This window comes from Dipodomys ordii, unplaced genomic scaffold, assembly GCF_000151885.1.
Source record: "Dipodomys ordii isolate 6190 unplaced genomic scaffold, Dord_2.0 Scaffold12, whole genome shotgun sequence".
Lineage (NCBI taxonomy): Eukaryota > Metazoa > Chordata > Mammalia > Rodentia > Heteromyidae > Dipodomys > Dipodomys ordii.
Genome location: NW_012267228.1, coordinates 16,889,004 through 16,901,927, shown reverse-complemented (window position 1 = coordinate 16,901,927; position 12,924 = coordinate 16,889,004). Strand labels below are relative to the sequence as shown.

Sequence of the window (12,924 nt, the reverse complement as noted above, 5' to 3'; positions counted from 1 at the left end):
AAAGACTTGGAAAAATTATATTAAGTGGAGTAAGCCAGACCCAAAGAAACATAGGTTGCATTGTTTCCTTCATTTGTAATAATTAGAATGTGCCTATATGTCTATAAGTAAACACAATGGATAGTAAAACACAAAATCTACACTTGGACATGATAAATGAAACAGGACTCTAAACATTCACACAGTGAGAGCCAAGGAAGATATTCTTAGGAGAGGATCAGTAACTATGTGCATATGATCTTATAAAATGATGCTTATTGAACTGGACTCCAAGAAATGGAAACAAGGTTTTTTATTTTTTGTGAGTTTTTTTTTTCTGTTTTACCCTTTTTGTTGGTATTTTTTATATCTGTACCTTTTGTATGTAAGTTGATCTGATTTGGGGAGGGCTGGTGGGACAAAGGGTGAATTAATTCAGTAATGATACTCACTTAGACATTATGTTGAAAATGAACTCTACAACTGGGAGAAAACAAGGGAAGAGGTGACACTGTTCAAAAAGAAATGTACTCATTACCTGACTTATGTAATGGTAATTCCACTGGTTCGTTTCCTCTACAATAATTTTTTTAAGTTATTTAAAATATTTTCCCATCATCCTAGCTTAAGGAAGCTTTACTTAGCATAACTGCAAGCCAGGCTTGGTGGTGTGCTTATATAATTCTAGCACTCAGGAAGATGAGGCAGAAGCTCTTGAGTTCAAAGCCAGTCTGATCTGCATAGAGAGACCCTGACTGTGAATGTGTGCATCAGGCATGTGCACACAAGGGAAATCAAGAACATTTCCTTTAGCCAGTCTCCTTAAACTTGGACTTTTTCATCAATACAAACAAATGTCAATAGAGTTATATGAAAGTTACATTTTTATTTGGAATAAAAAAGGGAACAGCACATAGAGTTGGGATAACACACAAACACCAAACACCATGCAAAGTATGGTCTCCTGTATAGTTTAGCTTGTATTTTCGTGTCTGACCTCCATCTTATGAGTTGAGGCTCCAGCATTGATTCTTTACATTTAGCCCTTTTCTGTCTCCCATCCATGCCCTTCTTAGTCCTCTGTCTTCCTTGACACAAAAGGTAACTAGGACTTAGTTAAAATGAAAAACCTTATTGAGATTCACAAATTATGGTAAGTTAAAAAATTTTGATGCTCTGACAGGTCCTTCCAAAAACATCTTCTCAAATACCTATATTATTGAAACCGATTTTGGTTGCCTGGAGAATGTTTCTGTAATAACATGCATATTATGCTGTAACTGCTAGAAGTCAAGCTGTGAATCGTGGTAAGGAATCTGATGAGGTTGCACCTTTGTACTGGCCTGTTTTTCTACAGAACACATGCTTCCTGAGGAGCGAACTGCACATCTCTCAGAACTTTCTCTCACCTGTTGCTGTGAACAACAACAGTGTATATTTTCTATGTAAAAGTTTTAGCATCACGCCTGTAATGTGGCAGATACTTAGTGACTGTTCATTGATGAGGTTAATAGTCATCATTTATACTATTACATATATTTTTATTTCACTTTCCAGTGTAGTCTTACATTAGTTAAAGAAGATAAATTAATATCTTTATCTTGTTTTTCCAGCCAGTTTCATTTAGCACAATTTTTATGTCCCATCAAAACATGATAGTACATGTAATTTTCAGAAATGTTCCCTTGTACATTATACTTCTTACCAGTCTTGGGTTGTTTTTTATAAATTTAAAGTTGTTCTGAAATTAATCATTTGTAAATGGCACTCATGTGTTTAGATTTGTCTGAAACATTTTATATTCAGACAATGTCTTATTTTTAGAAAATGAAATCCATATTTAGGTGGATTGTGTTGAATATTGGCACAGCACGCTTACTCACATGGTATCTTAATGTTCCAGCGAGGCGGTGCTCTTTGTGTGGAACTGATGTGTGTTATAAATACCTCAGCTGGTTGCCGAGATAGCCACAGTCATAGATCTGAATCCCCTTGTTTGTTTACCTCAGACCACATTACCCCATTCTCATCCCAGTTTCACTACTAACTCATTGCTTAAATGTTGGCAAGTTACCTAACATCTGAGCCTCTACTACTTTGTCTGTTGAAAATCACAAAATGCTAGAAATTGCCCATATCCGAGAGATTTTGGTGAAGACAATGGGAGTAAAAGTATGTTTTATAACTGCTGTTAGAATTAGTATGTATGTGTGTATACATGCATGTATTTATGCTGGTACTGGGGCTTGAACTCAACCTTATGCATTCATGTAGGTTTTTCCCTCACAGCTGGTCTTCTACAACTTTAATAATTTTTAAATTAATATTCTGGTAATAGAATTAATACCCTTAAAATGTGCATAAAAATTAAAAGAACAGAGGGATTTGGCATACCTGTTCAGAACTGACTTGTAAATGGCAGTGCATATACTTAGAATTATATAGGGAATATGTAAAACACTTCATTGTCTTCAAGGCACATTATGTTTAATCTGTGTTTGTATGTAATAGTCTCTGAAATTTGTTTCCTTTGCACACTGGATCATAGCTGCCACCCTCATTTCTTTGACTTATTTTAGAATGCAGTTCAGTCCTTGGGAAAGTCTCTGAGGTCATCGCTGAAGAATGCCACCAAAATAGCTCCTCACTTTAGTTCCCATCCCCAGAACTAACCCGCAGCAGGTTCCGATAAACGCAAAGATTCAATAACTTATGTTTTTCTTTCTCCTTCCACACAGGCCCTCTGGTCCTGGCGGCAGGATCGTGTGGTGGATTCTTGGCAGTCAGCAGTCTGTGGAGCTTTTGCAGGTGCAAAGGATTATGTTATACTGGGAAAGACCAAAGAGGGGGGATGTGAAAATATGAACTATGCAAAAACAACATTCTTTAGGCATTCCAGATTGTTGAGATGGAAGAGCTTCACTAGCTGAGAAAAGGGGGCTGGGGAGCAGGGGGAGATACTAAAACAAGGTGTCTCTCTGAAAGACAACCAATTTGTTTTTGACAAATTTCCTTTTTTCTTTTTATCTTTATGAAAGCTTTCACTCAGGCCCTTGGCTTATCTGAAAGATGATTTATGAAGTCCTCTGTGTGCAGGGCTTGCTGGGGGCAGGGCTCCCACAGCTGTCTGCCTGAGTGGTGCTTGGGCTGTGATTCACAGTTGGTGTGACACGTCTGACAGCACGGCAGATTAACTGGTGTCGGGAGAGCACAGGCTGCTCCACAGCTTACCGGAGGCTAAACTGTACTAGGCGGAAACCATGGCCTTTCAAACACCTGGGCATTTTGGAGACATTAAAGCAAGATCAGAGTCTCAATGCGCAGTATTGTGTCATCCATCATTGAGTCATTTGAATTTTCCAGTGAGGTCTTCATGAGAACTCAGGTGCTTTAAAGAGCGGAGTAAGTGATCGTCTTAAAGCCTAAGAGAGAAGCACATGTTGTCACTACAAATAAAAAATTAATTAGCACTACAGTTGTTTTAATGGGTAGGTAGGTTTAGGTCATTTTTACTGGGAAATAATTTCTACTTTTGCTTAATATTCATTGGATTCATTTTGTTGTGAGAGTGATTAGGAAAACAGAAATCATGATTTTAGAGGATTTTTTTTTTTTTGATCCTGGGTTTTGAATGCAGGGACTCACATTTGCTACGTAGGTAATCTACCACTTGAGCTCTACTGCCAGCCCCCTTTTGACTTAGTTGTTTTCAAGGTAGGCTTTCAGTTTTTGCCTAGGCTGGTCTGGACTATGATCCTCCTGTTTGTACTTCTCTGCTTTGCTAGGACAGTAGGTGCATGCTGCATGCTGCCTTGCCCAGCCATTGGTCAAAATGGAGTTTTTGTGCCCAGGCTGCCCTTGAACATGGGTCCCTGGTCTCCACCTCCCAAGTTGCTAGGACTCCAGACTTGAGCCACAGCAGCTTCATAGTGTTCTTTGTTAATAATTAAACCCATTCAAGCTATGGATGTGTTCATAAGAAAAATAATCTTGCCTCCAGACATGACACCAACCTAGACTGATTAGAATGGGCCATTGTTTCCACTGAGACAGCCATTAGCTATGTTAAGAAGTGGGTGGTCTCTGTTCATTTTGCCGGTGCTCTGGAGTCTGTCTTACCTAGGGGAAGTGTGAGTTTTTGTTGACTGCCTCTTGGTTCTTGGAGACAAAGTGAGCATTATGGAAATTTAGTCATCCTGGATAAGGAAGTCCACTCCAAGTGAGCAACACTAAAATTTCTGTGTTGAAATAAGTATATATGCTGTGACCACACATATTCCTTAAATAGAAAATTCAAAGATTTGCTGGCAGATGCATTGACGGTATGTATTGCAGAAATTGGCCTCGGTTAGAGTTCCATTTTCTGAATAGGCACTTTTTCTCTACTAAGCACAATTGTCAGAGGCGAGAAGGAAGGAAAGTTCTGTTCTGTGCTAGGAACCCGCCATCCCAGCCCTTCCGGTCAAGTGGCTCGTGGAAGATAAGGCCTCTGTGGTGTGGGGTGTGGAGCTGAGAGGAAGGTGCCTGGACCCTCTCACCTTGCAGACTCAGGTTAGCATGAAGTCTCCTCTGCCCCAACTCCGGTAGGAAGTGGTGGCCTTCCCCAGTGCCTGTTGCCATACTTGTTACTGCAGGGACTAAGTGGGTCATGTATGTTGTTGGTGCTTTGCAATCTATAAGGCTATACTTACAGAAAGAACTATTGCTCTTTCAGTAATAAGTAAAACCCAGAAAATGAGAAGTTATTATAATAATTCATCCTCTCAAATGGAAGAATGTTAATAAAGTCCCTGTGTAGACTAATTTCTTCTAAAAGCTTATAGAGTTTTTTGGGTTTTTTTTTTTTTTTTGGTTGGTCGTGGAGCTTGAACTCTGGGCCTGGGTGCTGTCCCTCAGCTCTTCAGCTCAAGGCTAGTGAGCAGTCTACCACTTTAGCCAAAGCACCATTTCCAGTTTTCTGGTGGTTAATTGGAGATAACAGTCTCGTGGACTTTTCTGCCCGGGCTGGTTTTGAACCACAATCCTCAGATCTCAGATTCCTGACTAGCTAGGATTACAGGCATAAACCACTGGTGCTCAGCTAACTTACAGATTTTAAGTAGTCATCTTATTTTTTTCAGATGAGGTTCTAATAAGTGAAGGACTCTGTCCAAAGTCTGCAAAAATTCCATTGTTAGCAGATGTACATAGCAGAAGACAAATGTCTTTCTAATTCCTTTTCCTTTCTGAATTTTATTTGGGACAAAAGCTGATGTAGTGCAATAAGGTTACTATTTTGAAACATTGTTGGAGGATAAATGTGGTCCAAATTGTGCGAAGGTGGACATTGTGTGGAAGGCGGAGGTGGACACTGTGTGGGAGGCGGAGGTGGACACTGTGTGGAAGGCAGAGGTGGACACTGTGTGGGAGGCGCTGGCAGCCTTTTCTGGCCAGGACGCAGAGGTGAGGAGCGGCTCTTCCCACTGTGCCTCCCCTGCACGGCCAGAGGGCAGCAGTCAGTTTGCCTTCGGATCAGAGCCCAGAGTCTGCCCCCCAGTCTAGGTGGGCTGATGCTGGCATTGAGCGTCCTCCCTGCCGTCCTCGGCGCTCGACCTTGCTGTGCTTGTTTCACACTCTACTTGGCAAGATGGCCAAAAAGGCCTCTTGAGGCTGGAGGTGTTGATGGGTAGTCACGCTCAGAAATGCCGGCTTCTGGTCAGGGGTTAAGTAAGGGGGGGAAGAAGAACTTGGCCAACTTTCTCACTACAAGTTCTCTTCTGAATGTGAAAGCATAAAGTTCGCTGAGCATGCATGCCATTCGCTGCTGTGGTATTTCTAATCAAGTTCTCCTAATAAACACGTGTCTGAGAGAAAGGGCACGGGAGAGAGATCTATCTGGGTTTGGAATTCTGGAATAGGGTGAAGGATTATGTGGGTAACAAAGGTAGCCTGACACGGTCCTTAACACACATGATTAAGCATGCTGGGGACACCTGCATGGAGATCACGAGTGGGGGGCGCTGGATGGAGCGCTTGTGTTTCCCAGACTAACCAGAGGAGCAGCGGATGTGGCAGGCTTCCCAGGGATGGTCTCCCCTGACTCCTGCCTTGCACCCCCACCCCCACCCCCGTTCCCAGCCGCTGCTCAGAGGTCCTAGCTCCAGAAGTATTTTACCAAGTGGCTCATTTGTCTAAGAAGGTAAAGACTGCATTCGTTTCCTAAAGAACAGGAGAGGCAATTTGATTAGACCAAGTCCTGTTTCCGCTGAATGTGGCCCTCAAAAGTAGTGGCCTGACAAGAGATCTACCCCGAGCGGAGACCAGCGAGATTGTCTCACACATGGCCGGAGCGTGGGAGCAACTGATTGCTGTGCCAGTGACTTCCGGTCTGATTGGTAGCGTGCTTCTCGGTGCACGCCTTACTCCTCGCCCTCTCCCTTCCGTTGACCATGTTCTCATAAGCCCTTATTTTTGCACGTCCTTCTTGTAGCCTGCTGAGGTCTGTGCATTATAGTCTGATGTTTGAAGACCTCCAAATTGACTTGTGAATGCTGTCTTCAAAACAGCTTCCGTCCTGGTGGTAAAATGTGGCCCCATGAAGCAAATGTGTTCTGGTTGAGTGTTTCTTCATACTGCTCTCATGAAGCAGAAATCTGTAAGAGAACCTTGGCAGGCATGTACTTTGGAGGCGCTAAACCCTTCCAAGAGGCCAAAAGAAATCTCATTTGATGTGACCGTACTTCCATTCCTTGGTGACTTTCAGGCCATTTTAATTGATTTAGGATAGTTTCAAATAGGAAAATGAGGTTTAGCCAGGCCCAGAGTTCAAGCCCCACTACCGACAAAAAAAAAAAAAATTCCTGTTAGGAAAATGAGGTTTAACAATGAGACAAATTTTAATTTGGCCTGTCTTAAAGTCCTTAGGTAGTAGAAAGAGCACAACTTTTGGAGTCAAATGCACATGACCTACTAGCTGTGTGGCCTGGCAAGAGGGCGAATGGAAATAGAACACCTGTGGAGATGAGCCACTGGAAATGGTGACAGCAGAGCCAGATCTGAAGCAGCACAGCACAGGTGTTAGCCCCACCTTTCTCCTCTGCCTTCTAGAGACTGAGCTCACATTTTCATCTTGTACAAAGGTAGATATATGTCAGGGTAACCATTGAGCATTTTGAGTGTCTCCTGTACACTGGGCTAGAGATGGGAAGAAAGCCACCATTTTCCCTGTCCCCCCCAGAAGAGTTGATTCCTTATAGCACTCTGGTGAGCCATGCACTGTTCTAGACACTTGCGTAGATGTGGTTTGTCTGCTTGTTACAGACGAGAACACCGAGGCACTAAATCAATGAGCTCAGGCCTGGGCTCTGTACTGACTTGCTTCTTCCAGAAGCATCAGTGCCCTGCCCCCAAGCATGGGCATCTCATGAAGTCTTGTAGCTGGAGAGTCAGTCGTTTACCTGTGGTCAGTCACATGGTTGTAAGCCAAGGTCTTAACTATAGAGAACTGTGCTTGAGGCCAGGCCCTGCAGGCCTCGCTGATCAGGGCAACTGCTGATGATCGCAATAGTTCTTCAGAGAAGGAAAACAGGATGATACAAATTTGTTGTCTTTGTTTCCTTTTCTTCTTCTTTTTTTTTTTTTTTTATGGATGTGAATCTGTCTTGGACTGTTCCATAATTAAATGTGCTTCTGTTCCTCTAGGGCAAAATAAGTGCTTCAGATTTTTTTTTTTTAAGAGTAGGAGTTTTCGGACTGGGTCTACAAATATGTGAAGTGTAAACATTTCTAAATTTCACATATTCATAATTCTAGTGGGGCTGAACTAAGAAGGTTCTCAACAAAGGGTTGACTAATTGACATTCCTTAGCTGGAAGGTAAGTGATGTTCATGGCTAACTAAAAATAGAAAATAAATGCATAAATACACCTTTCCAAAAGTGTCGTAACTAATGTGACCTGATAGGGGATAGTCACCTGATGATCTTATTTCCGCCACACATTTGGAAATACATTTGGCAAAGATCAAATGCCTCTCATGCACAATCCAGGTCAGAGGGAGAACAAAGCTGTTTCTAGAGCCCCCTTGACAGGTGTGTTGTGTTTGACCCTCACGAAACTTCTGAAACCCTTTTAGGGTTTTTAAATTTTCTCTCTGTAGGACCTTTTGCAATTTACAATACATCTTCATATCATACTAAGTGCAATAGTGAAACCATCAACTGTAGTTTATGCTAACGATAAAAGTCTTTTGGTTCCTGTGACGGCCAAATGGCCATTCAGATAGAGAGCATAAGAGAAGATGGGAAGGTAGCCATAAGGCAAAGTGCCTGCTGGAGCTTGAGGGAGTTGAAGAAGCAAAGGAGAGCCTAGAAGCAGAGGAACTTAGGCTGTTACCAAGTGCCTGTGAAATACCAAAGGATTTACTCTTGACGAATCCAGCTATTCGTATATGAATATTTGTTTGCCCATCCCTTTTGATCTCTACGAAGCAGAAAGAAAGAACAGGCACATGTTGGAGTCAGTGTGTAGACAAGCAGCCTAGAAAGGCCCTGGGGATGCCTGAGAGCCGTGTGCCTCTCAGCTGGAGTGTGTGGCTGCACGCACGTGCGTTGTGTACTCTCCTTGAAAGGGAAAGGTGGATTGCAGGGCTCAGTGAGAAAGCATTGCCTCTGCCCTTTTAAGATGTGGCCCCATATTCATGCAGAAGGAATGAAGCGTGTGGGTAAAGATCCTGCACATGTAACTTCCGCAAAGCATTGAGCACACAGGGTGATACAGTTGCCACCTCGTGCATGGAGCTCATCTCCCTTCCGTGTTGTGTCTCCCGCACAGGTGGCTTTGCAGCTGTTGTCACCACCCCTCTGGATGTGGCAAAGACAAGAATTATGCTGGCAAAGGTGAGTGGGATAGAAATGAAGGGGTGAAAGTAGCTGCGGAGCCATGGGTAACACAGCAGTGAGAGAAGGGCAGTCACAGAATCACTACGGGTAACACGGGGAAGCGTTTGTCACTTCGAGATCATTCTCCTGTGCATTGTGAAAGCAACTAGGTCTGAGGGCCTTGCTTGGCGCTAACATTTTTAAATTTTTTTTTTAGTGGTGACAAGCCTAAGGCTCAGAGAGGTTGACTCACTTCGTGTCAGTCAACAGCTAAGAATGTAGGCTCTTTGCTAAGGTCGTGGTTGGCTAGATAAGTTCTAACAGTTGCCTGAACCATTTCAAAAATTACTAAAATGTGTTTTTAATAAAAGACAACTAGACTAGAATTCAATGTGGGCCACACAAATAACATGTCTAAACCAAAACAGTTTTTTTGTTTGTTTGTTTTGTCGGTCATGGAGCCTGAACTCGGGGCCTGGGCACTGTCCCTCAGCTCTTCAGCTCAAGGCTAGTGCTTTACCACTTGAGCCACAGCACCATTTCCGGCTTTTTCTGCTAATGTGGTGCTAAGGAATCGAACCCAGGGCCTCATGCATGCAAGGCAAGCACTTTACCACGTAGCCTACTTCCCAGCCCCTCAAAACAAATTTTTGAAAAGTCCTATCCTTATAGAAGATACTGCAAGTATGTAAAAATTCGGGTACATGAGGGGGCAGAACCAAATCTAAGAATGTGGGTCATGTTTTAAATTGAAAATGGTATTCTCTATTAAATGTATTTACTACCTGCATAGGTGTGTGTGTGTGTGTGTGTGTGTGTGTGTGTGTGTGTGTGTGTGAGTGTGTAATGGGGCTTGAATTCTAGGTCTCATACTCTCTGGTTTATCACTCAAAGCTGGTGCTCTACCACTTAAGCTATGCTTCCAGTTCTGGCTTTTTGTTGGTTAATTGGAGATAAGAGTCTCAGATTTGTCTGCCAAGGCTGGCTTCAAACCTCATTGAAGAATGAGGCATTGGTGCCTGGCTTAGACAAGTGTTTCAATTGTACCACTTTGCAGTCCTGACCCTCCTCAGCTGTTAATAGCTGCACCTCAGTCATTAGGCAGCTCTGAGATAGTGTCCCTTGTGGCATGGGACCGCATCCGTTTATTTGTGTGTCTGAATTGGAATGCTGCTAGGCCAGCAAGATCCAGGTTTCATTTCTGAGCAAATCCGTGTGCTGTTAGAAACTGTCCTAGCTGTCCATGAGTGGGAACGGCGCATCTGAGGGTGTCTGGCACCACAGCAGGTAATGACTTCTCTGTGTTTTCCTGCAGGCTGGCTCCAGTGCTGCTAGTGGGAACGTGCTCTCTGCACTGCATGGAGTCTGGCGGACAGAGGGACTGACAGGGTGAGGACAGAGGAAACGCTTGGGGTCTTATCTCCTCTACCCTCTCTGTTTAGTCTTTTACCCTGCCATGAGATGAACACTTTTCCAAAATTGCTTCTGATGATGTTCTGCTTAGGGGTCTCCTTATTTAGAGTCTACGTATGTGCGATAGTGATGTAGCACAATCCTGATGCAGAATGGTAGAATGTGGCTCCACTTTGTCCATCTCAATGGTGGGTGGCATTCACATCCTGGCCAGCCTATGACTAAGATAAGCTTCCCTTTATATGATATGGGAATGCAAGTGGCTTAGAAGAGGGCATTTATGATTGTGGTATTTTAGCTGTTCTTAGTGGCAGGGTCCAGCCACGCATTGTCTTGTGATAGGAATGTGTTTTGCTTCGGTAATTTTGTCTTTTGCTCTCTTGTTGACATTATGCAGTCTTTCCTCACACTGCTGTGGTATTGTCTCTTGTACACCAGGGTGTGCAGTATGGCCTGTTGACCTCAGGCTGCAAATCTGTACAGTGTGTTCCTATTCTGACCACTGTAAATAGTGTCTAAACGTGAAGGAAAGGGTTAGTAGAAACACTGGGCAATCATAGTTTTTCAGCTGCATCATAGTCTCGCAAGACCACAGTGTTACATGCAGTCTGTCTTTTCTGAAAGCGTGCCACCACTCACAAGAGTCCTTTGAATATTGTACAGTGCACAGCACCTCAGTTGAGTGCCATTGTTCTGTGTGGTTGGGAAAGTACCTCTGATTTTTAGCTCCACATCCTAAACAGCTGTCTCAGAAAGCATTTCCCAACATCAGTTTTACAGTTCCTATATGTGAATACTGGGTTCTTACAGGTAAGTGGACGTTCTACCGGAGCAGAGCCACTGCCTCTGTTTGGCGAGGGGCGACCTGGCTCTGGGTTGGCTGGTGCAGAGCACAGCCCCCATCTGGCCTTCAGGCCTTCAGCTGGGGCTGCCACTCACTTCCTCATCCCCTACCTCCATGGAGCGCTCGCTTGCGGCTTCTGTAGTTTTTGCTTCAGCTAGCTGATAGATAGCCTGTGATGCATGAAGTCAGACCCCTGTTCAGCCCATCTAGATTCAGATTTCCAGCTGGAAGTTTGAAGCGTGGGTAGTTTGGGATTGCTTTTTGGAATGGCAACTGTGATAGATTGAGACGAAGACGGGCTCTAGCAGGAACTCATTGACCTCTAGAGTACTGGAGAGTGCTAGAAGTGTTGGAAGTCCACCACTTAGGCCTGCCATCTTGTGAATGATAGCATGAGAGCGTGGTTGCTCTTATCTGAGGCCTATCCATTTCATACCAACCCTGCACTGAAGCAAGATGGTATGAGGAAAGCACAAATGAGCCGTGAAGCTGTGTACTTAGAGATGGTAAATTCCTCGGGTGTTGGGAGCAGTGGTTGGACTGCACATGCAGACTTGTGCGTGGTGGCCTTTCGCTCTCACGTCATACAACCAAATTTCACGACTGTTTCCTCACAGTTCTTGTTAGATTCTGGGGCAGCAGCTGGCCAGACTCTGCTTTTGTCCTTGGTCTGTGGAATTGCAGTGGGGCTGTAGCCCATCTCCTTTGTGGAGAAACGGGTGGGGTGGGCAGGGACATGACAGACCACGTCATGGCCACAGAAAGAAGGATCATTTTGTGTAGGTAATGCAAGATCAGCCTTCCCTGGAACAGTGCGGTGCACATTTGATGTAACTCTGCCCCTTGTCCGAAGTGAGCAGACCAGCAGACAAGAGCCCTTCCCATCTCCATCCTGTGTTTGCCTTGAAAGGAGATTGGGATGTTCTATTTATCTTCTTGGGCACGAAGTAGGCAGCGAATGCAGTATAGTGGTGAGCAGTGCATTCTACCACGCAAAGGTTGTTCCTTAAGATGTGCTGAAAGGATTAATTCATCTGGAAAATGAGCTCCAGGCATGGTACTCACCTGCATGATTCTAGCATTTGGTAGCCTGAGTCATGAGGATTGAAAGCGCAAGGCCATTATAGGCTACATCAGAAGACTACCTCTCAAAAACAGCGATCAAGCCCTAAACCCCTCCAGGCCTGGGCAAGCTGTTCTCAGGAGTATTCCTAGGCTGCCCATCGACTTCCTCTTTGGGGTTTCTAGGAAGAAAGCCATATCTGTCTCTGCCACTGTTCTCCCAGTATTGGCACTGCTAGACAGAGCCGCCTGCAAGTGGAGAGTGGAGCTGCCCTCTCCAGAGAGGCAAATGGTGGCTCCCCAGGAGAAGCCCAGGAATGGCAGTCTAGGCACTGTCTTTCCATGCTGCTTCACTGCAGTAGCTGCAGAGCAAATGGGAGGCCTGCTGTTCTGGACTGTGCCTTCCTCTTCTAAGAACTTCCGGGCTGTTTGTCTTGACTGTATACTTTGTGTAAAAACTGCTTCTGCCCAGTTCCCCCCTTATGCCCAGCCTGTGCAAAATGCTGCACATTTGGCCTCTTGTGATTGGTTGTCACTGGAACCAAGTCCCGCCCTCCTCGCGATTCTGCCTCTGGGTTGGTTTAGAGTGCTCTTTGTATTTTATCCACTGTATTTTAAAGCTGCATGCATGGCATTGGATTCATCTGTCATCTGGCAAAAGCGAAGCAGCCAACCGCATGCAGCTTCCAGGCGCCTCTTGCCAGGAGCCGCTGAGCTCAGTTAGGTAGGCAGGGAGCTGAATCACAGGCAGGTACAGCCCAGCTTCTGT

At 44.4% G+C, this 12,924-nt stretch overlaps 1 protein-coding gene across 3 annotated transcripts in view; it reads left to right on the top strand.

The window, feature by feature from the left end:
* The window catches only part of Slc25a26 (solute carrier family 25 (S-adenosylmethionine carrier), member 26), an 89,586-nt gene that overhangs the window by 74,163 nt on the left and 2,499 nt on the right, over positions 1-12,924 (top strand). For 2 of the 3 annotated variants that reach the window (XM_013010469.1, XM_013010468.1), the window contains 3 exons: positions 2,718-2,787; positions 8,790-8,854; positions 10,152-10,225. In XM_013010469.1, the coding sequence (XP_012865923.1) occupies positions 2,718-2,787; positions 8,790-8,854; positions 10,152-10,225 (209 nt within the window). The remainder of the gene's footprint in view (positions 1-2,717; positions 2,788-8,789; positions 8,855-10,151; positions 10,226-12,924) is intronic. The other variant, XM_013010471.1, reaches the window with a different exon arrangement.